The sequence below is a fragment of the Thunnus maccoyii genome, chromosome 12 (assembly GCF_910596095.1).
Source record: "Thunnus maccoyii chromosome 12, fThuMac1.1, whole genome shotgun sequence".
In the NCBI taxonomy this organism is placed as follows: domain Eukaryota; kingdom Metazoa; phylum Chordata; class Actinopteri; order Scombriformes; family Scombridae; genus Thunnus; species Thunnus maccoyii.
In genome coordinates, this window is record NC_056544.1 from 24,701,253 (window position 1) to 24,726,745 (window position 25,493).

Genomic DNA, 25,493 nt, shown 5'->3' on the forward strand with positions numbered 1-25,493 from the left:
TCCATGCGGCCAATTAGTGCCTCCAACATGCCATTTATGATTCTCAGACTTTGCCAGCAAGCAGCAGTTTTATCACTGTGATGAAGAAGGCATGTAGTTGTGGAAGAACCCTGACGGATGGTGTAAATTATTACAGCTTGCAGCATTATTCTTGGTTGGACGGCGTACAAGGCAATCTGTTGTCTTATCATGTGTGTGAGACAAGGCCAGTTTCCAGGATCATGGCTGAGCCAATTCAGCAAAGACAATCACATTCAATTGAGATAAAGCCTCGGTGGAAATCATGTAGCTAGGAAACTTCCCCAGAACGCTTATCAGACGCTAGTAATTACTCTTCAGCAAACACGCCAGCAGATTTGCAACTATTGTACCACTTAATCAGAGCATTGTGAAAGCAAAAAGGCTTGTGGCAGAATGTGACGAAATGAGTCAAGTTGCTTGACCTGAATGTGCTGCTGACTACAGCGACTGTCATTGCCAGGAAAAGAGTCACCGAAACACAGCCTCCGGATTTACACTGAGAGCTAGTAGCAGCAGCGGGGTCTCAATGAGCCCACTGTCATTGAACAAACTCGGAGCACAACATGGGAAATGGCACAGGGAGCTAACCGCGGCTAATGGCTAACCAGCTACTCCAACTGGCAACTGCTGCTTTTAAGGGCCTTGTAATGACCTGCTACAGCTGAACTCAGGAACTTTATGGTGCATTGAAATGCTTTTGGACAATACTAACAGAATAGAATTTGTCACAAAATTTGTCTGTCTCTTTCTTTTTATTCACAAAAAAACTTCCTAACAAATGCCATCAGTATTCACATAGCATCCATGCTCTTCACGGCACAGATTTTTACCGTAGGTATCATTGAAAATTCTCCCTTTCCCAGGCATATTTACCATTGTGTTGGGTCATTAATGCACGCTCAACTCATAATTACTATATTTCCAACAGCACTTTACGGCAGCATAATTGCAGTGTGCGGCAGATGGCTGTTGGCTAACTGGCTTGCAGTTACGCCTAATGGCTATTTGCTATCGGTGTAAAACAGGCAAATGGTTCACTGGCCAGCAGCTATAGCTTAAAATAGACAGCTGTCCTGTGTGGGCTCAGCCAGAATTGAAATGAATGTGTGCTCCTCATTATCTGCAGCAGTGAATTCACCACACAATGATTGTCCATAAAAGCAAAGGAAGAAAGTGATGAACATTTTTTTTTTTTTTCCCTGTCTGATGTTTGAGTGCGCTGAAGCTAAATCCAAAAAGGTTAATTTATGAGGAAAAACTGGACTGTGTTTATGCGTAATTATAATGACCATTCCTCTTGGAAAATAATTACCCATGTGAAGTTCAGTGCAACAAATGGAAATCGTTAATGATTGTATATAGCATAACTGCTGTTCAAAGACAGACTTTGTGGATGTTTATAAGGCAGTATGCTCCACAAAAGACATTCATGCTGTTTTTGTCTGCAATTTTATCTTCCTTCTCAAGAGGGAAAAGAAGGGGGGGGAAGGAGAATGTATATTCCTTTTCAAACAAGGAGACTAATTACAAGGGATTAAGTAATTGCATGGGGAATAGTCAGGAAATCTTGCTCAAAACCTTTTGTTCCAAACCCCATTAATTTCACCCTGCTCCGTCTAGTCTATAACGGGTTGATTTTATGTGCGCTGTTTCAAAGGACAAATCTGCGAGATATTTTCTGTGCTGTTAAGAAAACAGCAGTTCATAAAGGCAAAGGTACAGACAGCTTCAGTGTGAAAGGCTCAGATTCAATCGAGGCTGAAAAGAGAAGCATTTTATGTTGGAAAAAGTTTGATGAAGGTACACTTCCTTTTTAATAATTCAGAATGAAGTAGGTCTTAGGCTGCTAGTGCGCTTTGCAACAACTCTTCAAGGAATAAAAACTATGTATCAAAAATATAAAAAAGTGTCAGTCAGTGTCACTTTTTTAATAGACTTTTTTTTTTTCAGTTTTGCTCAGGTGTCAAGGTCTAGAAAGTATAATGAGGAGACGGAAAACACTCCAAAGGCAAGCTATTCAGTATACTAGGGATTAATATCTGCATTCACACTCTTAAAGTGCTACAATTGTGTATACTTAAAAATGCTAATATGCAAAAAAATAGTTTGACTGTGGTGTCGCTGAAAGCTCAAAATGAAGGAAAAAGCTGCTGAGGTGAAGTGAAAAAATGGCAGCGCCAAAGCTCAAGGTGCAGCTCAGAAAACAGAATATAGAATAAATATCAAAAAGGAAATCACATGCTAAGTTTTACATTTGAAATTGTCACATTGAAGTTGATCTCTACTAGCAAATATGTCTTGCAACACATTCTGGTTCAAAAGATGTTTATTGTAATCTTTGTCGAGGTATAAATCAAAGCTCTTAATCTACTCATCAATAAAGTGAGTACAAACTTAAGTGATTCAGGACTCAGGAGCACCTCGACCTGCTTTTGTATTGACAGAGGCCAGTTAAGGGGGTTCAGGCATCTACAGCTGAAGAGGAAAAGTTTGAGGACGTTGCCGAGGAGAAGGACCTTTAAACTGCTCTGCTCACTGTTTTGTTATTGCAATTCTAACCAGGATGATGCAACACAAAGGTTTTTTTACCTTTGTAATGTAGGTAATTGAACTGGGTACCAAACTTAAACATGGCAACTATTCACTTGAATGAAAATAGCTCACCTGGCACAAATTCTAGCTTCCAGGTTTGCTTTCGCGTTGTGCGACCCGTTAAATATGCCCAGTAGTGTTTCTCCAGCTGGCCCCGCCCACACGTTCCTGCTCGGCCCGTAGACTTTACACTGGGACAAACCTTAAAATTGCTCTTCTAGGCTCAGGGAAATTTTTATGAAGGTAAAACTTTCATGGATTAAAATCTCATAATACAAAGAGTAATAATTAACCTTGTTTGCAGTTGGAGGTGTCCTGTCAACAGTTTTACAGACGTCTCTTGTATAATGGTGGTCAATAGGGAAAATGCTTTTTGGGGCACAAGGGATTTTTTTTGCTCTAATACCCAGAATGGCTACTGGGAAAAGGACTGTGCAAAAACATATTTTATCATAAAACTATCAAAAGTACACACTGCAATTTGAATTTGTAGATGCAACCCAACACTCCTTTCATCATTTTGTGAGACCAATAGGTATATCTCCTCATACTACACCCCCACATATGTTTCCATACATAAGTCTGTAGGATGAAGAATTCGAACACTGGTCCTCTTTCCCCATCATGACCCCACGACTGCTCTTATTTTGGGTTCACAGGTAGCTTCATTGGGTTTGGGGAAACAGATCGAGTCCTCTGTGGTTAGAGCTGTCTGAACTCTGGGACTCCTAATCAATCCTCTCTCTGTGTCTGTCTCCCCCTCTGTGTTTCTCATTGCTCACTCGCCCCCTCCACACCGTGATGGAGGTCATGTGTGGTCAAGAGCTGAGAATGGACAATCAGTCAGCAGCCGTACCCACTATTATCACCGCAGCTCATATCTCCCTCTCTCTCTCTCTCTCTCTCTGCTCTATACATTACAGCCGTGTTACCTTGCTCGCACACTCTTTATCTTCCAATTATAGTGTTTAGCAGTACAGCGACGTGATTATTTTTTAAGTAACAAGTAGTGCAAGGGATTACAATTTGAAATCAGTAATTACATGACTGTTACTAACTCCAGTAACATATCGCTACTGATTGGTCTTTTTTGCTGTCTTACCAGTAGTTGGTTAGATATCAGTTTCGTCGCTGTGTTTAGAACCCAAACTGCAATATTGTCCTTTTTACATGTAGCGCGTTAGCTGAATGAATCCAGGAATCACCTGCTTTTCATTCAGTGATGGAGACCGTGTCAACCCCGCAGCATCACAGTGACGACAGGGCTGGACTAGCTGTTGACAATCATTAAAGTAAATACCTCCAAACAGTATGCCGGCTGCTTGTTAGAACACAATGTCTCCTTTTCTATTTCTACTTGTGTTAAATAAGGAAGATGTGACATGTGCGTGTGAAGGCTCTGAAGCTGTTGGGAGGCATCTTTGACAGAGCGTCATTGATTAACGGAAAGTACAGTTAAGAGTAATGTTCTGCTATGGAGTAAAAGAGTCGCCGAGTGGGAAAAGCTGCTGCTTCTTTAAGTATTTTCTCCCGCTGTAAATTCACACTTTCTTATACTGATATCCTATAGGTTTATATGGCCACAAGTTCAATATAACTTAATTTAAATCTTTTCACCCATCCTCAGCCACCATTGCTATGAAGAAGAACACACGAATCAAAGCTAATTCAAAACGCTTTGTTGTAGCATTTGGGAACAAAACATGATGCCATAGATGCTGGATTCATCAAAAATTCATCCAAAATCTGAATAATCTGTAATCTTTAGCTTCAAACTAAATTTTAAATCTGGTGACTGGTGTCTTACTGAAATGCAGCTTGGGAGTTGTACAGTAGTTAACTTCCTTACATTAACATACAAGTAAACAGGCTTGTTCCTTTGACTTTAAATCAAAGGACCAGATATTTTCTAAAACAGCTGCTTGTCTTTTATATACTGATGATTCAACCCAGAGAGTTACATGCTCATTCAAGCCTTTGAAGTGCTTGTGTCTGAGAAAATTAAACCTTCAACAACCCTGGACATCTGATATAACTCCTCCAAATACTCTACTAACACTTTTAGTAACGTAATGTTATTACTTTTTCAATGAGTCATACGTTCGGAGTAATTAATTACATTTTTTAATTAACTTGTCCAACACTGTGCAATTACCTTTTATTGCAACGCTGTAAATTCACTCTTCCTTTGCTTATCTTGCCTTTTACACTTTCTCCCTATATATGTTTTTTTTTTTTTCAAAGTTTCTCCAAGTCCTTTTTCTCCCTCTTCCTCCGTTGCTATGGTAACTCTCTCTCTCTCACTCTCTCTCTCTTTCTCCCTCCGTCTGTCTCTCTGGTGCACCCCCACTTTCCCCTCTCTCTCTCTCTCTCTCTCTCTCTCTCTCTCTCTCTCCAGTGGCTGGTTGGATGGTTGCTATAGAAACAGACTTATTTAAAAGAAGAGCTAAGAAATTATCTTTTTCTCTCGCTCTCCCCAACATGCTCGCTTTTGCTCCCTCGCTTCCTCTCTCTCTCTCACTCGCTCACTCACACCCCCCACCCCCCCCCCCCTCCTCCTCCTCCTCCTCTCCGCCTCTCTCTCTCTCTCTCTCTCTTTCGCTTTGCCTCAATCACAAGCAGGCCGACCAACTCTTTTTATTTTCCTTTGGTCATCACCATATATTGCGGATTTGTGCACACAAACCTGCAATCTCTCTCTTTCTTTGTCACCTTTAGCTGCTATCCCCCCAAAACACACACTTCCTACCTTCCTATTACCTCAAACACTCTCCTTCTCACTATCTCTCTTTGTTTCTCAAACACATTTACTATAGGAAGACATTGCACTGACTTTACATTCATGGCCTGGAGGCTTACCCTAACCATTACTTCTACATGCCTAATTAACAACATTAAAGGACAGGTTCACAATTTTTCAAGTCTGTCTTAAAATAATAATCATGTGCCCATTTGAAGACTGACACATTTTCTCTTGCTGTAATCATTCCTCCTGTTCATACTGACCATTAGAAGATCTCCTCTAAATGTGCTTTCAATGTAAGTGATGGAGGCCAAAATCCACAGTCCTCGTTTTGAGCAAAAATGTTTTTAAATATTTATCTGAAGATAATACGAGACTTCAGCCGTCTGAGTTAGTCAAATAAAGTGAATATCTTCCCTCTTTGTGTCTTGAAGGACATTGTTTTCCTGTTCAACTGCAGTGGAAGGATATTAACAAAAAGAAGGAATTTAGCACTAAGAAGACAAAAACTTTAGAAAATATTGACTTGATTTTCCTAATTTGGACAGCCGAAGCTTCATATTAGCTTTAAATAAACTTTTAAATACATTTTTGCATGGAAGGAGGACTGTGGATTTTGCTGCCCATCATTCACATTGAAAGTGCATTATAAAGGGATCTCTGAATGGTCAGTATTGACAGGAGGAATGATTACTGCAAGGAACAAATGTGTTAATGTTCATTTGGGCACCTGACTGACTGAAGGCTAAAATGTAATGGTTTACCCTTTGGGGAACAGCTCCCTTAATTAGAGGTGAATCCCCAAATTGTGGCCGTATAAATTTAAACAAGTATGGAAAACCATGAGCGCATACATACTGCAAAGTGCATCTCTACCAAACACTTACCCAAAAAACACACTCACAGTCTAATCTCCTTTCTAGAACAATGATAATCTCCACCTGTGACGCCATAACTTCATTTGCCGCCACGGGAACGAGAGACAAGCAGCGTGACGTCACTGTCCTCCTTCATCGCAGCCGCTGAGAGCTGCTCGCTTATCTCCCTTGCACCCGGGCGTATCAGACTTCACTGAGGAGAGATAGTGTCACCACCGCCATCATCACCACCACCACCACCACCACCACCACCACCACCGCCGCCACCTCACCCAACCCTGCTCTCGCTTTCTCCTCTCCTCGCCTCATTGAGCCTCGCCTCATCGAGCCTTGCCAAGCCGAGCGGAGCCCGGGGTGTTATCAGTTCCTGATAGTTATCGACTTACATTAAAACATAAGAGGGGAGAGAGGAGGAACAGGCAGATAGACAGACAGAAGGGGATGGAAACACAAACAGAGTGGGTGGTGATGGATACCGGCTTTCATCATCTGTAATCATGTTGTCCATCTCCATCTTTAAATCGCTGCTGCTTCTTTTATCACCGTTTAAAATCCACCAAAGGAAAAGAAATAAAAGAGATAGGGGGATATATTGAGACTTCAACAAAAAAAAAAGAAAAAACCTTGGTTGTCGTGGTGCCCACGCAATAAAATCATTTGGTTACACAAGTTCAGTTACAGATAAGAGAAATAAGTTTGGAAAAGCCTCTGTGAGAAAGATTGGAAGGCGCTAAATGTTAAATTAAGTGAAAGTGGAGCCAGTGGATAGTGGGTCTGTAGGGTGTGAAAAATTAGGATTATGATTGTCATGCATTGGATTTTTGAAAGAGAAAATTATTAAATATTACAAACTTTTCCTTTAGCAGAAGCTTTACTTTGAATAAGATACCATGTGCAGAGAAATTTCCCCTTAATAGAATTAGTAACTGCCTGGTTAGACGAGGATAAAAGAACTATTATGATATGATAAAATGATGAGTATTTTATACATATAGTTTAAATGGTCCAGTATAGTATAGTATGGCAGGGGAAAAAAGGTTAGGCTCTAAGTGGTTAAAAACATTAGACATTATAACACATGTTGGGTGTTTTATCTGCCTCAAGTAGAGGATGATCATGAACTGATTCATGTATACTGATGACCTATTGCAAAATCCATATCCTGTTGTTGTGGCAGTGACAGGGAGTGATGAGAAAAGATGCAGCATACAGACCGTGCAAAGTTTAATGTATTGAATGTTAGGTGTAATGTTAGTTATATATTAACTGTGTTATATGGGGTAGCATGGTATTAAAGAAGCATTCTCTCTTTCTTTTTTGTCTATTGTTATTATTCTACTTAATTGTCTTTAATGAAACATTAAAACTGCTTTTGGCTCTACTGGAATATCTTTGCATGATTTATAGTTCAAAAAACTCCTTATTTATCTTATACTTCTTGTGCTTTATGCAGCGCCTCAGTTCAGCCTCTGTCTGAAACAGGCTGTTTTAGCTCCTGTCTCTTTAAGGCCATCCTCTGATGAGCTCACTCTGTTCTGATTGGCCAGCTTCAGGAAGCTCCTGCTGGCTCTGGAGACAATGAAACTTCTTTTCTTGTTCTTTACTTGAAATGGAAACTTCTCAAATACATCCATGCATGTTTGAGCCTGAATCCAATCTAAATATGCGAGTGGACAATGTCAACAACCTTAGCAACAACCTTAACGACAAAGACTACGTAACAGACGGCCATTTGTGGGCATGTGTGAAAAATCTGACATCATCACAAGGAGGAAGTAGAGGTAACGCTGTAAAACGAAGCATTCATACACCTCAAGTTTTGCATTATTGACCACGTTTAACATAGACTTTCAACATAACAATACAAAAATAACAGAAAATCACAAAAAGCATGATATGTCCTGGGTAGGAATCTCACAGCAGCCATGACGGCCATGGCTGCCATTGCAAGATCGTCATCTTGTGCACGTATACTCTTTGGTAGAGGGGGTATGACACCATTGACAGGCGACCAAATGAAATGGACCGTTACCTTGATTAAAATTATGGATTTCTCTAGGTTTGAAACAAGTGGGATAATGTAGGATGACGATGAGTCAGATTAAAGACTCTCTCTCGCACACAGAGTATTGCATTTTAATACTCTGTTTAATACTCTGTTGGTCACAACAAGACCCCTCCTGCTGTTCAGCTTCATTCTTTTATTTGACCTCTTTGATTTTATGACACACACCCTCCCTGCTGCGCTCCTTCCTAGAAGAACAGGTACGGCAGTTGAGAGTTGTCAGAGAGAGCGAGTAGAGGAGTGCCTTACTTTCTCTTTTTATGTAGGTTTTTAGTAAGAGGCATAACATTAAAGAGGCATATGATATGACAACTTCAAATGTTTGTGTTTTTTATTGATATTTAAAAAGTGAATAATTATTGTTGTTGAATAATTTATGTTTTTTATGTTCCTCTTATTTCATTCAATGGCTTTTTTACCCTAAAAAATGCCCTTAAAATGACAAAATTGCCTGGATATGTCTCCTTTAAAATTGTAAAAAAAACAACTAGTATGTTTACTTGATAAAGACAAAAACATACAGTAGATATAGCTAGGTATTACTATGTTTAAAAAATAATTTATACACCATACTTTTGGAGATATGAACCTGTTTTTTGTCAGATGTCCTCAAATTACACGTTTTAGTGAAAGTACTGATTCCCAGACTGTAAATCAATTTTCGAAAATGCAATAGAGTAACCCACCAGTCAAGTAATCACTTAATTGAGTAATTGTTTCATTGATGGCCTTGGACTGTGTATTACAGTGTTACGTAAAGGAATGAGCGCAAGTACACACACACACACGCACACACACACACACACACACACACACACGCACAAACACTTATCCAGCAGCATGCATAATCCAGGGCAAAGACAAAAGGGAAAACCTTGTGATAGCGATCTTGTAATGGATCAGATTGATTTAATTCACTGCGCTGGACAATTTCTCATTCTTATTCCTCAAGATGTCTCTGAATGGATTTTATGTGGGAGGCCCATTCAATTGTTCTCTCTCACCTCCACACATGAGACTCTCAGACAGCGAGCGAGTGAGAGAAAACACAGGCAGACAAAGAAACAGTGAGAGAGAGAGAGAAGGAGAGAGAGAGAGAGAGAGAAGCAGAAACATAAACTACCTCCACACTCACAGCTTATTTGATCTCCCAGCCCTTTTTGTTGACATTTTTTCTTTATATTAAAGGAAGCACTTTACTGCTTTTGCTGCTTTTATTCTTGATGTCTGCATTTCTTTGAAAGCTTCTCCTCGGAGAGGGTGGCCGGTTTGGTTTCTCACTTCCCCTTCCAAAAAAGCTAAGAAGGGTTACTTCAAGCCTTTTATCACTTTTATTGAATACTCATGCAGAGAAAAGAGACCCACTTTATTTATCCTTGGAGGGCTGAGGACTCTGTCGAGGGCAGCGCTTTGTGCATTGCAGCATGCTGCTTGGAACAGCGGTGAAATATGCTGGAAATGCCTGGAAAACTCCAGGCCCTGCTCTCCCAGGAGAGCCCCATCTATAATAGGCCTGGCTGTTTCCCCCTGCTCCATCGCTGCAACCCTCTCCACACATAAATCTCTGCTCCCCAACTCCTTCACTCCTGTTAGTTCCCACTCCTCCTCTGCATTTCACTCCTGCCCTCATCCTCACTTCTCCTTTCTTCTTCTTCCCTCCTCTTCATTACCGATTCCTTCCTCCTCCTCTGCTCTCCTTCACTCCTCAGCCCTCCTCCTTCCTTCAAATTACTCTCCTGCCCTCTCGTCTCCCTTCATCTACTCCCCCTGTTTTTCCTGCTCCTTCACTCCAACCCTCTCCACACAAACACCTCTGCTTCCCAGCCCTGCTCTCCTCCATCCTCCCTCATTCATTTGCCGTCTTCCTACTGAAATGTATCTGCTCCTCTCCTCTCCCGCGCCTGCTCCTGCTTCTGCCCTCCCTCCTGTTTCCTCCATCTATCCCTCCTCGCTCATCACCTCTCTGCTGCCCTCCTTTACTCATCTTCGCCCTCTTCCTCCCACGCAAATTTCTCTTTTCCCCTTATTTACTCCTCTATTTTCTTGCTCCCTCACCTCAACAATCTCTCTCTGCTCTCCTTCATCTCCATTCTTCTTAGCTCCCACTCCTCTGCACTCCTTCTCCTCCTCTTTGTTTTTCTCCTGCACACTTCTGGTCCCTTCTAAAATTCTCCCATCTCTCCTCTTCCGCCCTCCTCCCCTACTCCCCTATACAAAAATTACTCTATACTGCCCTCATCCTCCTTTTTTCTCTCCACTTATTTACTCCTCTATTTTCCTGCTCCTTCACTCCTCCTCTGAACTCCTCCATTTATAATTCCTCTAATCCACTTTCTTTCGCTGCTTTCTTTTTCCTTTTTATCTATTGCTGCTTACTCCTCCATCCACCTCCTTCTCTACCACCCTCTTCCTCTCAAATAATGAGTCTCCTCATCTCATCCTCTTGTCGTCTCCTCTCACCTCACCTACTCCCGTTGGTTCCATCCATGCTTCTTCATTTTCGTCTTTCTTCTAACCACCTTCGAGTAACGTTCTCTCCCTGCATCCAGGCTTCTCCTCCTCTCTGCTGCACTCCTACCAAATTTCCCATCCTCGTCCCTCATCCTCTCTCCTTTGAACTCCTCTATTTTCTTCTTCTTCCGCTCCTCCTTTTCCTCCTCTTTCTCTTTTTTCTCCCAGTCCACCACTTCTCTTTCATTCAGTCAGACATATCAACCAGATTGATGGTTGTCAGTCCTAATACCAGTCGATGTTCTCCGTTAGGATCTGCATACTCTTCAGTCACACATACACACACACATCAGCCCGTGCAGAGGAGGGAAGGCAGAATTCGCCTGTCGTTTTAGCAGATTACTAGATTATCGGGGCATCGCAGTGAATTAAGCGGTGGCTAATTGTGGCGGTTAATTTATTTATTTATTTTAATTTGCTGTTTCTTGTCACCTCAGATTATCTTCCCCGAGTCATAAGGATATCAGATCTGTCAGGTACCGGAGGGCTTTGGGATGAGGCCCCACACGCACTTAACTCCACCTCCCTTCGTGTTGTTTGAACTTCCACTCTGCTCTTAAACAAGGCTTGTCATGCCATTTTAATTATCTTCATTTAAGAGTACAGGGTTTTTCAGGGAAGTGGATTTTTTTTTTTTTTTTTTTTTTTTTTTACCACCCAATTAAAGCAACGGAGTCAGTCAACCTTTTATATTCGCTTTACAATATGGCGCTAATGGCTAAGGTTGGGGGTTTGATTCATCCTGAGGTCACTCATGTAAGAAATGCTCATCAGTGGTGCTTTGGATGATAACATCCACCAAGAAGCAGAGAATGCCCACTTGCTTTGCATGTTGAAGGACATTATTAGTGCAAAATTCAATTTTGTGGCTTTGGTTCATATTTTCCTTGCAAGTATTGAATATGAGTCGAATAAATCCTTGATTTGTTGAATTTAGAGAAGCAACACAAAAGGTAATTTCATGACACTTGCTCTATTGGTAAAAACAGGGTTTTTTAATGCTTTTCAAAGAGGGTAACTGCCCAAGTTCAACCTTGTCTCCTAGAAATGACACTTACATACAACCAAATTGCAACAGCAAATATGTTTTTGCTAGAAACGTGTTTGCTGTCTTAATTACTTTTTCTATTTACCCAATGAAAAATGTTGTTAATTAACATATTTTAAAGTTGAAAAAATGTTGATACTGTTGTTCAGCGACACCAAAATATCTGATCTTGCAGAACAATAGTCGCTAGTAGAAACTACAGCATTATTAAACCTTTATGGTTATGTTTAAGCACTGGCAGCAGTCGGTTAAGGGTCGGGAAAGATCGTGGTCTTGGTTTAATACAGAAAAAAGTCTGTAGTGACTTGAAGCACAACATGTTAATTAACATTTCAATGAAACAACAATCTTTCACTAACATAACTAAAGTGCTTTTGTTTTCTCAACCTAACCTCATGTGGGACTCAGGATGCGAACCGCGGTCCCTGGTGTCAGAGTCTTGCGTTGTGTCCGCCCTCCTCCCTCTGATTTCAGAGCGATATATTAATGTAGCGCTTTAATTCGTTCAAAAAAACTCTGCCTGTGAACATAATTCAGGCAGTAATTACGTTTGCACATGCAACATAATTGGGAAAACAATTAAGTTGTATATGAACGTGATTTCTAGGAGGGACAAGGGTTGACTAGGGTTGTGCATTATTAGTTTTAGTCACATTATCCATATCCCTAAATAAATAAGTCTACTTGTAGGATACATACAGTAGACAATACACAGAGAGGTGGTGGTTGTGGTGAGAGGGGGTGTCAATAGGAGCCCACACCAAATGTTTGCCCCAAGGCCAAAAACCAGGTTAATGCAGCAATGCAACAGTGGGTTTCTTCAACAGAAGGACAAATAGCTGAATTCACTGGAATCGATATAATCACTCTTACCCTCACATATTCACTCCAGACACAAAGGCAATCCAACGCTCTAAAAGAAATCTTCTTTTATGAGGCTGTGCAGATTAAATATTAATTTATTGTACTGAAATATTTGAGAATCCCTGAATTGCAGCACATAGTAATGTTGCTGTGCATTTTTCCACTCTTCTAAATGCCAAAACACTTATGACTTAACCCACAAACCCCCATCTGAGAGTATTTTTGTTGTTAGATGATTCAGACAGGAATTACACAACTGTTTGAGGGCGTAACAGCAGAGAGCTTGAAACTAATGATCAAAAATGATCATATGTTGTATATTCTTTCCTTTTGCTAAGTTTTAGTGAGTGGAATAAACCATCTAGAGGACATCAAGAGACTTTTCTGATTGCCCCTGGAGCCCACTTGAGGTGTAAACCTGTGCTGGTGTAAAGCATCAAACATTGATGGTCCAGCTGGATTGCTGTTGAAGGAAAGACTCAAGCCAATTGGGCCTCTTCTTTCTCTCTCTCTCTCCTTCCTCAGCGCTCCCACTCTGTCTCTGTTTATCCTCAAACATCCCCTCTTGTCAACAGATTAGGACTGAACCCCACTGTCTCTTCCTTTCTTCGTCTCTCTCTGCCTCCATCTCTCTGTCTTTTGGCCTGTCTCTTTACATCTGCGCCTCTACGCTATTCTTGTGACAGGAGAAAAGAGTGGGAAGAGGAGGGGGGGGGGGGGGGGGGGGGGGGGAGAAAAGGGAGAAAAAAGAAAGTGTATGTATGTGTGTGTGTGAAAGAGAGAGAGAGAGAGAGAGGAGAGAGAGAGATGGCACAGGTGCTTGCAGTGCAAGAATTGCTTTGCTTGCTTTGCCTGCATGATCAGGCTGCAAAAATGTTCAGCTCAAGCAAAAGTGCTGTTCAAGAATCGACTCTGAGAAACAGCTTCCTCGCCTGTGGCCAGACCCGCGCTGGCAGCACAGCGTCGGATCACAGCGGCAACACGCTGCATCGGACCCACACACACATATACACATGTAGGGCCGAATAGTAATTACAGGGGCCCACAGACTCGCGGTCAGCCACATAGAGATGTAGTCGGCCTGTGTTAGAAAGCCAGGCACACCGCTGGACTGAACAGTAAATCAGGCGTCTCAGAGAGAGAAAGTCAGAGCTGTCAGCAGAATAAAGCAGGCAGCAGACACCTGGAAGAGTCCAAACAGGCTAAACACACATTAGGCTGCAGCTGCTGCATGTAGGGAACCGATTCACTCTGATCACATTTATAGGCTTACACCAGCTCAGCTGGAGACACTGATCTGCTCCTCTGCTGCTCTATTCTGCTCTATTCTGCTTCTGTTCTGCTCTGTTCTGTTGCTCTGTTTCTACTCTGCTGTGTTTTTGTCCTGTTCTGATCGATTCTGGTTCTGTTCTGTTCTCTTCTGTGTCTGTTTCTGTTTCTGTTCTCTTTCAGTGCTTTCTCTATTCTGTTTCGTTTTGTTTCAAGTTTTGTTCTGGTCTGGCCTTTTCTGTTTTGCCTTGCTCTCTTCTGATCTGTTTTCCTTCTGTTCTCTCTTTGTAATGTTCTGCTGTTCTTATCTGCTCTCTTTTTCTTTTCCATTTCTGTTCTGTCTTGTCCTGTTTGATTCTCTATAGCTATAATCAAACTTTCCTGATCTTTATTACCCTCTCTATTTTTCTCTTTCATCCAGCTATAACCAATATACTCAGTAGTTCTATCTAGTCCTAATTAATCCTGGCCCACTGGATTATTGGCTGATCAATCAATCTAATCTGACATATTATATTCTCATTGAAAGATGAAAGATGCATCCATCCTCCTCCTATCTGAGACTCACCATGTGTGTTGCTCTCTTAGACCTTATTGTCTATTCTATTCTGTTTTACTCAGGTGGGCAGCACTGCTCCAGCCTGAGAGCTCCTCTGACTGTCTGTCTTGGCAGATTACCGTCTGTGGTTCATCACACCGGTGGCCTGCGGCACCGGGGACCCAGGTGCTGAGGCAGGTACACACACACACACACACACACACACACACACACACACACACACACACACACACACACACACACACAGTTGAACTGTTCACATAAGGCCACCTCAATTAATCACCTCTATCTTTGGAGCCATGACTGCCCTCAAACACAAACACACACTCTGCCTGCCATCCTCTGTCTCACTGAGATGTGTGTGTGTGTGTGTGTGTGTGTGTGTGTGTGTGTGTGTGTGTTCATGTGTGTGTGTGTGTGTCTGTGTGTGTAGAGCCAGAGAGGGCAATCTATCAAGGTGATCGATAAATAGGGACATTAATATTAGTAATGGGGCTCTCCTCCAGTCCAGTGAATATGTCTCCGTCTTTACAGTAAAATATGAATTTTTCTTGGCACCTGCACGTTTGCAGAGGTGGCGCGCGCACAGGCACGAGCACGCGAGACCCTACCTGCATGCTAAGAGGAGGATGCACTGGTCTCTATTATCTCTCTCTCTCTCTCACTCACACACACACACACACACACACACACACACACACACACACACACACACACACACAGTCTTTCTCTCTCTCTCTCTCTCGAGGGACACTTGCTGGTCTCTGCTCTCCACTCTCTCTTTCTGTCACACACACTCTCTCTCTCACACACACACACACACAAACACAAACACACACACGCACGATTGAAGGAATGTACGTGCCTAGCGCGTGCGTGCCGTATGTGCGTGCGCATGTGTGTGTTGGAAATTGATCCAGTGTGACTCATGTTAAAACCCGGCGACCAGACTGTGCATTGGATCCTCGCCTCATCAATCATCCCCGGCTGGCAGGTTATGCGCAGTATGTGTGTGTGTGTGTGTGTGTGTGCGTCTCTGTGTGAGTGCGTGTGCGCGTGCTCAAAACACATCTTCTGTTGATCCACACAACGTTTGTATGTGTCAACCTAATCTATCTATTCATGCATTTCAAAGGTCACGTCAAAGCAATGTCGGCTGCAGATGCTCTCCATCCCTCCTATGAACGTGTAACTGGAGGAAAATTAATGCAGCGAGTCTGGACCGTTTGTGTCTGCACTCCAAATCAAAAAAAAAAAAATTCCCAGCAGAGCAAAGACCCTAAACACCCCACGACTCCTTTCCCCCTATGTGACTGTGGGTTGTAATGATGATGTCTAGAGCAGCACACAAATCTATAACAACATAACACATTCACACGCACACAAAACCCACGCACGCAAACTGCCAGACACATAAGCATAAGACACATGCACTGCCAGCACAGACAGACACCCACAAAGCGCACAGACGCCCGCAAACAACAGGGACAAGAAGGGTAAAAAAAAGGAGAAAAGATTCGTCCATTAGAAAGAAACTTTCCGGGGTTGCTCATGCCAGACAGGTTTAGTGTCACTGAGTGTGTTTAACATCTCTCACCTTGGTTCAAAGTGATCGCCAAAGTTATGATCCACAAGGCTGGCATGGTTCAGCCGAGCGCATTCAGATTCCTCCCCTCGGCTCTGCTTCCCCGAAAAGACACCATCAATTCCTCCCGACCGGGTGAATTTAACTGGAATCCTCTTTGAGTCATGAGAGTGAAAGAAGCCAAATTTGATGAAAAAAATAAAAAATCCGATGCCTCTTTTCCTCTCTTATCCTTCCCTTTCTTCCACTCGTTTCCCTGTTTTTCCCGTGCGTAAAACAAATCTGTCTCCACTTTTTTTTTTTTTTGCCTGCTCTCTCTCGGTTTCTCAGTATGCGTCCCCTTTCCTCTCTGCACTCTGGATTCATTTAAACAGCACTGAATTCCTCTCTCTCTCTCTCTTTGCCCCCCCCCCCCCCTCCCCTCATACAGTCAGTGGCACCCCCTCCTCCTCCTCCCACCCCCCCCCCCCCCCCATATTCACCACCTCCACCTCCTCCACGCCTCCCCGCTCCAAATCTCCGTTTTGGACTCCAAAGAGAGGAGGAGGGCGCTCAATGCGGCCTCACAGAGAACTGCGCTTTAATGATGGGAACTTACACCAACTACTGTGAACTCAGGACACCTCAGACACAGAATACATTGTATATAAGCCTATAGGCTCTGGTTTTAATATAATATTTGAGCAACATTCCCTAGAGTGAGGTGTAATGTGCCTTTGAGATGAATGGATCAATCTGACAATTGACAGGTATTGTTTCATATACATAATAAAAGGAAATCAGTTTGTGTGTTTCTTATCTTAAAATACTTGCAAATATAGACATGTTAACAAACAATAATGAAGTCAAGCATCAGAAAAACAAGACATACTTGATACTAGATTCTATATACAGGCTGGTGTTAATCACTATGAAAAGACCTGTCAGTCAATTTGGAAGTGACAACACGTCCCAGTCTTATAAATTTTTATCCATACCCTTAATTTTGATAACTTTACCCTCCTTGATATAGCGACCTTATGGTATCATATTGACATAAAAGGTTGTTGGGTGTATCATAAAGAAGATTCATATATTGACCGTACCACAGTATATGATTTTCAACTTGCTATAAAACTGTCATTTCTGTAATTTTTCAGTAGGAATTTACAGTTTGTCTCCAGCGTGTTTATAGTGACTTCTTCAGGGAGCTCAGGGTCACTCGTACCATTTTTTTTTCACATTTTCTTCAACTCTTATAGAGCAAAAGACTTATAAATGCTTATCTTCTTAGAAATAACAGTGACATGACTTCACTGTCTGCAAATGTAGCGTGCTGCAGAATATACAGCATATCTGGTGAAATCAGTGTTCCCATCAAAATTGTGAAGTTTTTACGACTCAAATGAAGTCAGCTTTATCAATACGCACTTTTGTTGGCATCCATTTTTTGTCCAGTTCACATTGAGTTGATGCAAACTCTGAGTTTTTAACGGCACACTTTCCCCCATTCAACACAGTCTGGGTAAGTTAATATTTAAGATCAAGTTTGACAAGAACTCATATCCTCAAACGATCGGACAGATTGGAGTTATGAAAGTCCATCTGTGTGAGGATTGTAACTGCTTACTGTGTACAGTGTAGTAATTAACTAGTAGCGTGTTTACAATGTAAGGCTGATTAAGCTCCATACAAAAAACAACATGTGGTAACAATATGCCCTAATCCACAGTCCATACTGAAGGGGTGGAGGCAGGGAAAAGATAAGAAGAAACCACAGAGAAAGAAAGAAAGAAAGAAAGAAAGAAAGAAAGATTACAACACTTAGAGGCCTTTATTTGTGTGTTTGTGAGAAAAAGAGAGCATTATGTAACAATCTGTTTTAGAAATAATAAGATAAAGACTGTCAGTATAAAATGTAATTTCATACAATCCAGAGAAAGTCTGTCATCTGATTTTAGAACCAACAAACCTGTTTTTTTTTTTGGTTGTTGTTGTTGTTTTAAACAAGGGACTTTGTATTATTGTATTGTACTGCCCTCTATTGGACATCTCACTTAACCACGTGTAAGAATGACTGAATAGGATGCAGATTTTTATAACCTGTTCACGTATTCAGGAATTATTGGAATTGTGAGAAACTTTATCACATCTTTTATTTAATGAATATATAATGTGCACAGTACCCAGCGACTGAATAAATAATAAGTGATGGGAAAGCAGATATTGTTCTGATACTCCCTCCTACAAAAATACCTTCTACAAGAAAGTTGATTAAGTCCACATAAAAAGTCAATGGTGGACTGATGCCTAAATCATAAGTACACTGGAAATTTTAATACTTTAATTTTGGAGATATTGAAATGTACACTTAATGTGAACTTTCTTTATTTTCAACAAAGATTTTTGAACATAAGTTTTCTCTTTTCTGAGTCAAAATCTATCCGAATGTGATATTTGTGTGTATTAAGCTGTGTTTGTGTTTCCTTTACCAGCTGCACAGTATGGCAGCAACAAAATGTTTGCCCTCTAGTCTTTTGGATCAGACCTTTTTTTTTTTAGAAATTCTGAACAGGAAGAACCAAGGACACGACAGTTGAAATGAACCCAAATGCATGTTTATTGAAGTCAACAACTGAACTGGTATTTTAACCCAAAAAAACAAAAAAACAAAAAAACAAATTCTGAATGAACGTAACAGCCAACAGACGCAAACTCACCACAGCATGCGGTTGGGTCTCGCCTTGATGACATCATCAGTCATAGTACAAATTAACATACATGACAGCACTATTCTCATGTGATATGGATATTTATTCAAAAGGAAGACTTGTCATCCAAAACAATAACGCTAAAAACAAAGACATTGTTTTAGTCATCCAAATAATAACATTTTTGTGAATGCAACACATATAAGAGTGTCTCCAGAGTCTGTTTGGGTCAATTATACACACTTCACACTCATACACAAACACACATACACACACATATATGTACAAATACACCATGGTCACAGACATCATGCCTGCCGTGCATATCCAGATATGTGTGTGGATGTGTATGTACCCAAAGTGTGTGCAAAGTGTGTATGGGTGCGCTTGTAAGAGTTTCCAGTAAAGGCAACACTATATACATGAAATTATATAAAAATGGCTGTTGAAACAATAAAATATGCAAAAACTAAATTTCTAATCTTCAAGTTTTGGAATATCTAATTGTTTTTTTAAAAAAAAAAAATTAAAGAAAATGATTATCAATTGAATTGAAAGTAATAACTTTAAGATTATGCACACCTTTTACAAAACATAATTTAAAAATCAATTTGTTCATACTACAAAAAAAAGAAAAGAGATGACTGGCAGCTAGTGTGCGACTGCCTGAGGAGGAGTTGGTGAGAGTCAAGTGGTGGGGCGGGACAGCTCGGTCTGACTGAAGAGGAGATAGAAAAGCTGCTGTTTGCTGGCATCTGGTGACAGCTAATCATTACTGCACTGATGCAATGAAAAATGAATTAGACTGGTTGCGCGTCCCAATTCAACGCCACTGTACGCCTACAACCGAGTCCTGTTTTCAGTTGCCTCGGTGTTATCCGGAGGACTGCGGCGTTGAGGAGGTACACATGGGTTTTAACTGGGACACGGCTTATGTTTGCAGATCAGAGAACAGCACGGAGGTCAGTCAGGCAGACCGTCGCTCTTGTCTCAGGAGAGAAGCTTCTCGTCTCCAACACTATCTACATATCCAACCGTTTCTCATGCAAGCTACATGCTAGCACATTAACTAAGACGAAGGACAGGACGATAAATTACAGGCAAATACAGGTCCATTAGTTTTTAAAAGACACTACACGTTTTGAGTATGAGGCAGGTATTCCTTTCTCCATTCACAGAGTAGAATTAGACTGGGTTTAAATACAAATCAAAGGTAACTCTTCAAAGTGGACAATAAGCTCTGTGAGACAAAGCCCGTCCTCTGGTCTGCAGACATGACTACTGTGAAAAACTGAAGAGCATTACAGAGCAAACACGGGATAAACAGTGTTCTCAGTCCTTTGAAAGATTAATCTCACTTTGTTTTAACTTGTCCGGTGCGCTTCTGCACACCTGTCAAACAGAATTCGAACACTGTCTCAGCCGAGTTCGCTGCCGCATACCAACCGAGAGCTCTAGAAAGGAAAAAAAAAAAACCCAACCGCTGACCCTGCTTTGGGTCATATTACCCTTTGTAGTATAGCTAGCTTATAGACACACTAGCTGGGCTACTTGCTTTCAAAGCAGCCAGCTAGGTAGCAGTTAACGACAATGCGGGGAAAGTTACGAAAAGCACAATCCCTGAACATTCCCAAAAAAGGTGTACAAAAACTATCACAGGCATAACTGTCTACTTGTAGGACAACAGCAAATGGATTTATCTCCAAAACACTCCTAAAAAGTGCAGCAGAAAGCCATCAGCGCACACCGGCAAACCTAGAGACGCTACTTCTACTGTACGTCTACATGGACTCCCGAATGAAAGAGAGACCAGCAAGGAGAAACGGACATCGATCAGAGATGGAGGGGGGGGGGGGAGATGAAGGGAAGGAGTGATGAGGAGAGGAGAGGGCGGGTGAAGGTGGATCAGGACGCAGACGGGATGATTGATTAAAGAATGAAAAGAAATGGACGAGCGGAGCAGAGGGAAAAAAAAGAGAAGAGGACATTTAAGTTCTTAAATGACTTTCTTCAGTGTTAGTGGAGCCCAGACTCCAGCTCGGCACCCTGCCCACGAAGCCAAACCTTGGCATGTGTACAGTCTGGAGCCCAGAGCCTCTTAGTCAGATTGCAATCAATTTCCACGACCGGGCCAAATAGAGCTTGCCGGTGCCAAGGCGAACTCCCAACCTTGATAAAACACCGTTCATTTATGGGAACCTTTTGCTAAGCTCGCAAATGATGTCTGCGCGCAATAACACACACACAGAGAAAAAGAAACAATAACACAAAGGGTTTTTTTTGCCAGGAAGTTTGTCATAATGCATTTAGGCAGTCCTGTTTGGCCCCGTAGTGGAAAGCAAGCAAGCATTTTCACCTCCCTGAAGCAGCAACCGTGCCAGCTTCTTAGAGGAAGTCGTGATGCCACTACTCAATGAATTTAGCGCCATGTGGCCTCGCCAAGACAAGCAGTCTGCTGCAGAGAGAACAATGACGGAGTCAATCAGTACATTCAGTGGGGCCGAATGGAGAAGGACCACGGTGGTCTACATACGCTGGGCAGCGAAACTCTACCAAACACTTTTACACCCATCGAAGACGTGTTCGACCGAGGTTTTGCTACAGTTCAGTGTTTGAGAGCAGAAGGCCGACAAAGCTGGGAGAAAATAAGTGGCACTGAATGTGGCGCACAGGAAAAATGTAAATAAACGAACAGAATCAAAACCCCTAAAAATCAAAATCAAAGTTGGAAATTAAACGTATGAATTCCTGGACTGACAAACCGACAGACACTGTAAACTGTTAACACCGACGGTAACACACCGAGACACCGACGAGAGAAAATCTCTCATAAGTCCCAAAAAAACTGAAAGGAATAAAAGAACGAAGAAAAAGAAAAGAAGGAAAATGTTCCTCATACAAATATTTGCAGTTAAGGTTAGTTTTTATCGCAACATCATTGTTGTTATTTTTATTTTTTTTTTCCCCAGATATTGATATTTTCAACTCTGCATTTCCACGCATGTAATAAAAACAGGCAGGCTTTTTTTTAAGAGTATATAAGTTACTGTAATGCAGTAACAGACTGTATGAGATACAGGCGAGAGGGAGATGTAGAGAGAAAGAAGAAGAGAGAGAGAGATAGAAGAGAAAGAAGATAGAAAGAGGACAGAATGAGAACCTGTAGTGTATTTACAGCACACCAAACATTTTCTGTCAAGTAAAAAGAATGCTATATAATTCTATATATATATATATATTTATATATGTATATTGGAGCCCCTCGGCTTGGTAGCGCAAGGTGGGAATGCTATTTTTGCATGAGAGTTGCATGTTGTGCGGTGCTGGGTCGTGGGAAATTCGATGGCTCGTACCAGGGTTGCGGGAAGAGGTTTGATGGCATAAAAAGATTAAACCGAGAGAGGGGAGATTGTTTTTGTCCGTAATAGTTTGCTTTAGATGGATTTCTCTGACACTAGGATGTTTACAGAGGGATACTGACTTGTTAGATGGACAGAATGAGGGAGGGGAGGGGTGGGAGGGGGGTGGGGGGTAAAAAAAAAAAAGAAAAGACAGAGCTGGCTTGGTTTAAATGCTGAGGAGACAGGTCGGCGTGGTGAAATATCAGCTCAGGATGCCGGAATGTGAGTTACAATTTTGCTTTTTCAAGGCGTTGAGAGTTAGAAATAGGATACAATGCTTGTGTAAAAATGTGTTAATTTGTCAGAAATAATTCAGACATGTTAGTAGGAGGCTTGTGTTTGTTAATCTGACGGTCTACGAGCATTCAAGTCTGTGTGAGAAGAGTTTTCCCCCAAAAACTGACTCATGTATTTATGTTTGTGTGTGTGTGTGTGTGTGTGTTTGAGTGTGTAACTTCAGTTCGTCCGTATGTCAGTGCAAAATCTCACTTCCCTGTATCATTGCAAAGAGGGTAGTACCAGTTGAAGCTCAACTCATTGCTTTATCCTGCCCATAGTTCTTTCCCTCCCTTCCCCTCCCATCATCCCTCCAACCGAGTGAAGAACTGAAGCGCCGTGAAAACAAATGGAGGTTTTTTTCCTTTACTCCTCCCCTCTCCTCTACTCCACGTCCTCCAAAATTTCCTCCTCCGCCTCTCCTTCCTCCATCTAGATGAAGTACTCCTTCTTGTCCTCTGCTCCAGAGTGGCCTCCCTCTGCGTTGATGATGGCTGTGTCGGCGTCGGGGGCATCGTCCGAGCCCTTGGCCTCGTGGGTCAGATACGTTCCTGGAGCGGAAGGAGAGAGAAGAAGAAGAGAAAGAGAGAGACACGGGAGGTAAGGGAGAGAGAGAGAGAGAGAGAGAGGGGAAAGGGGAGGAGAAATAAGATTGCTGAGGCAGTAAAAGTCAAACACTGGAACTGTAAAATGACTAAAGGCAAGCAGGACAGAGGTGGTTATAAATAGCGGGGTGCCAAGATGTTCCAATATGACGTTTAAATTATCACTTATCGGGAGCTTTTTTTTGCTTTTATTGTGGTTAAATTACTATGTAGTCAAGTTTATTTAGGTTGGGCACACGCCAGGAGACACAACGAGAACAGCTGTAAAAAATGTGTTTATCTGGATACCATGAAATATTTTTCTTTGGGGAGGTTGTATGTTAAGTTTTTTTTTAGTTAAAAGCATTTATTTGGTGATTTGCAGGTCAACAGAGGAGATGTCGAGGCTAAAACTGGGCTGCATTTGTTTGAAAAGTGAAAACTTTAGACATTTAGGTTTCATGTAACCATTGTTTCAACAGCATTTCAGTGACAATACTTCAATACCTTAAGTTAAGACCTGCTTCACATCACATCACTGAAAAGCTGTTCAAACCATGGTTATATGTCAAGTAGTATTTCAACCTGCATATTACCAAATCAGTACTTACTGGGAACCATCAGGACTTTGTCAACTAAATAAAAAGCCTGTTTCATGTTTGATTAGACACAGTATATCTGACTCTCTTGCTAACATGCCAGTTTACAGCCGCATGTCATGGTCTTTATTACGCAACGGAGGTAAATAGTTGTCCTGGATTTCACTCAGTTGTCATCTTTTGATCTACGTAGGTATGGAAATGTGATAAATGTGTGTTTTTATATGGATACATGAGAGAACCGTGGGGAACACTACACTGGGGACAACGACTGTGAAATCTGTGAAACCCAGATTAAAACCTGTCACATCATCAACTGGAAAACGGTCAAAGTCATCAAGCAGGAGTCAGCGGACGGCCGGAGAAAGATCAAAGAAGCCTTTCACATCTGATGCCAGAGACCATGTTTGAACAGATAAAGGAGGTTATCTTTCCTCAGAATATGACCACCTGTTATCACTGCACTGAATTCCCATACTTAGTCAACTCATGACAGTTGAGGAAACTCCATTTACTGATGAAGACCATAAAGTGAGACTGAAAGCACTAACTTGACTCATGATTATATTGTCCAACTAATCTTAAAGTGCTTTAAACCTTCAGAAAAACTGTCACTTTCTGGTCATTACACAGAATATAAGGGCACATATCTTTAGTTGTCTTTATCAGTTGCTTTTGTGCTTCATATGTGACGATTATCTCCCTTCACTCTCATATTATGGGATTTAAATGACAAGAGATGTCCGAGTTTTCACGTGCCACAGTGTTTGTAACTGCTCATTCCTCTGCTGGCCTGTAGACTGATACACATACACTCGCCAAACTCCTCTTTTACACCCCCTCTGCACAGGTGCTCTAACCAATCAGAGGGAGTCACTAGTGCAGTGACACAGACATGATCCCTCACTGACCTGGCACCTGTGAACACCAGGCACCGTCCAATTGTGTGTTCGATATTCTGGACAAGCTGGAGGCTCCGGAGACACAGATGGAATCTGGTTCACTGTGCTGGTGGTGGGCGAGTGTTTATATCACGAGTGTTAACGTGTTAACCTGGGTGCTGAGACATATCTATATTACCATTTAAATTTCACACGTCCCCTGCTGTGGAGTTGAGACATTTGAATTTGCTTTGTTCTTGTTTTTTTATGTGCTAAAAATGTGATTTTGAGACCTGACTGAGAGCGAATCGAGTAACACTGTTCGCTGCCTCCGACTTAAGAGCGCGGGAGCATCTGTGTAAGATAATGATAAAGGCCGGGAAGCAATTAAGTTTCATTTCACTTTACAGCTGGGGTAGGCAATTTATTTTAGAAGAATTTTTCATCATATTTGTTAAAGTTCTCTTTACATCCCGACAGCAATCAATAAATCAAAGGCTCTGACAATAAAAAGAAAAAAATCCGGTATCTGTGGCTGCCGCAGACCTATAGTAAGTCCGTCCAATCATTTCATTCAGCCCGCATGAAATGATTGGATGATGACACGCACTCAACCTGTGCACTCATTGTGCATGACCAGAGTCTTCCACAAAGCCACGCAGACATAACAGAAAGTTTGTAGTCCAGGCAAGTAGTGGGATACCAATGAATAGGAAGTGGAAAGTGATGGGACTGCATGAATCGCAGGAGAGAAATAAAGACGGGAATATCAACAGAACGCAGAATGGAAAGCAACGTGCGATCATCGGACTATTCCCTGTAGTGTGAGGGGAACTGAGCAGCGCATAATATTATCAACAACGCCGGAGCGAGAGACTTTCAATGGAAGTGAACTCGGCTCCCAGAAGTGAAAAGCAGTGATAGATT

At 41.7% G+C, this 25,493-nt stretch overlaps 2 protein-coding genes across 9 annotated transcripts in view; both read right to left on the bottom strand.

Annotated features, from left to right (window-relative positions):
• The window catches only part of kirrel1b (kirre like nephrin family adhesion molecule 1b), a 77,072-nt gene extending 60,546 nt beyond the window's left edge, over positions 1 to 16,526 (bottom strand). For both annotated transcript variants that reach the window (XM_042429798.1, XM_042429797.1), the window contains exon 1: positions 16,148 to 16,526. In XM_042429798.1, coding sequence (XP_042285732.1) covers positions 16,148 to 16,193 — 46 coding nt within the window. In that variant the 5' untranslated portion in view covers positions 16,194 to 16,526. The remainder of the gene's footprint in view (positions 1 to 16,147) is intronic.
• Positions 16,527 to 18,710: 2,184 nt separating this feature from the next.
• Positions 18,711 to 25,493, bottom strand: part of cadm3 (cell adhesion molecule 3) — a 92,515-nt gene continuing 85,732 nt past the window's right edge. For all 7 annotated transcript variants that reach the window (XM_042429607.1, XM_042429601.1, XM_042429606.1 and 4 more), the window contains one exon: positions 18,711 to 23,053. In XM_042429607.1, the coding sequence (XP_042285541.1) occupies positions 22,935 to 23,053 (119 nt within the window). In that variant the 3' untranslated portion in view covers positions 18,711 to 22,934. The remainder of the gene's footprint in view (positions 23,054 to 25,493) is intronic.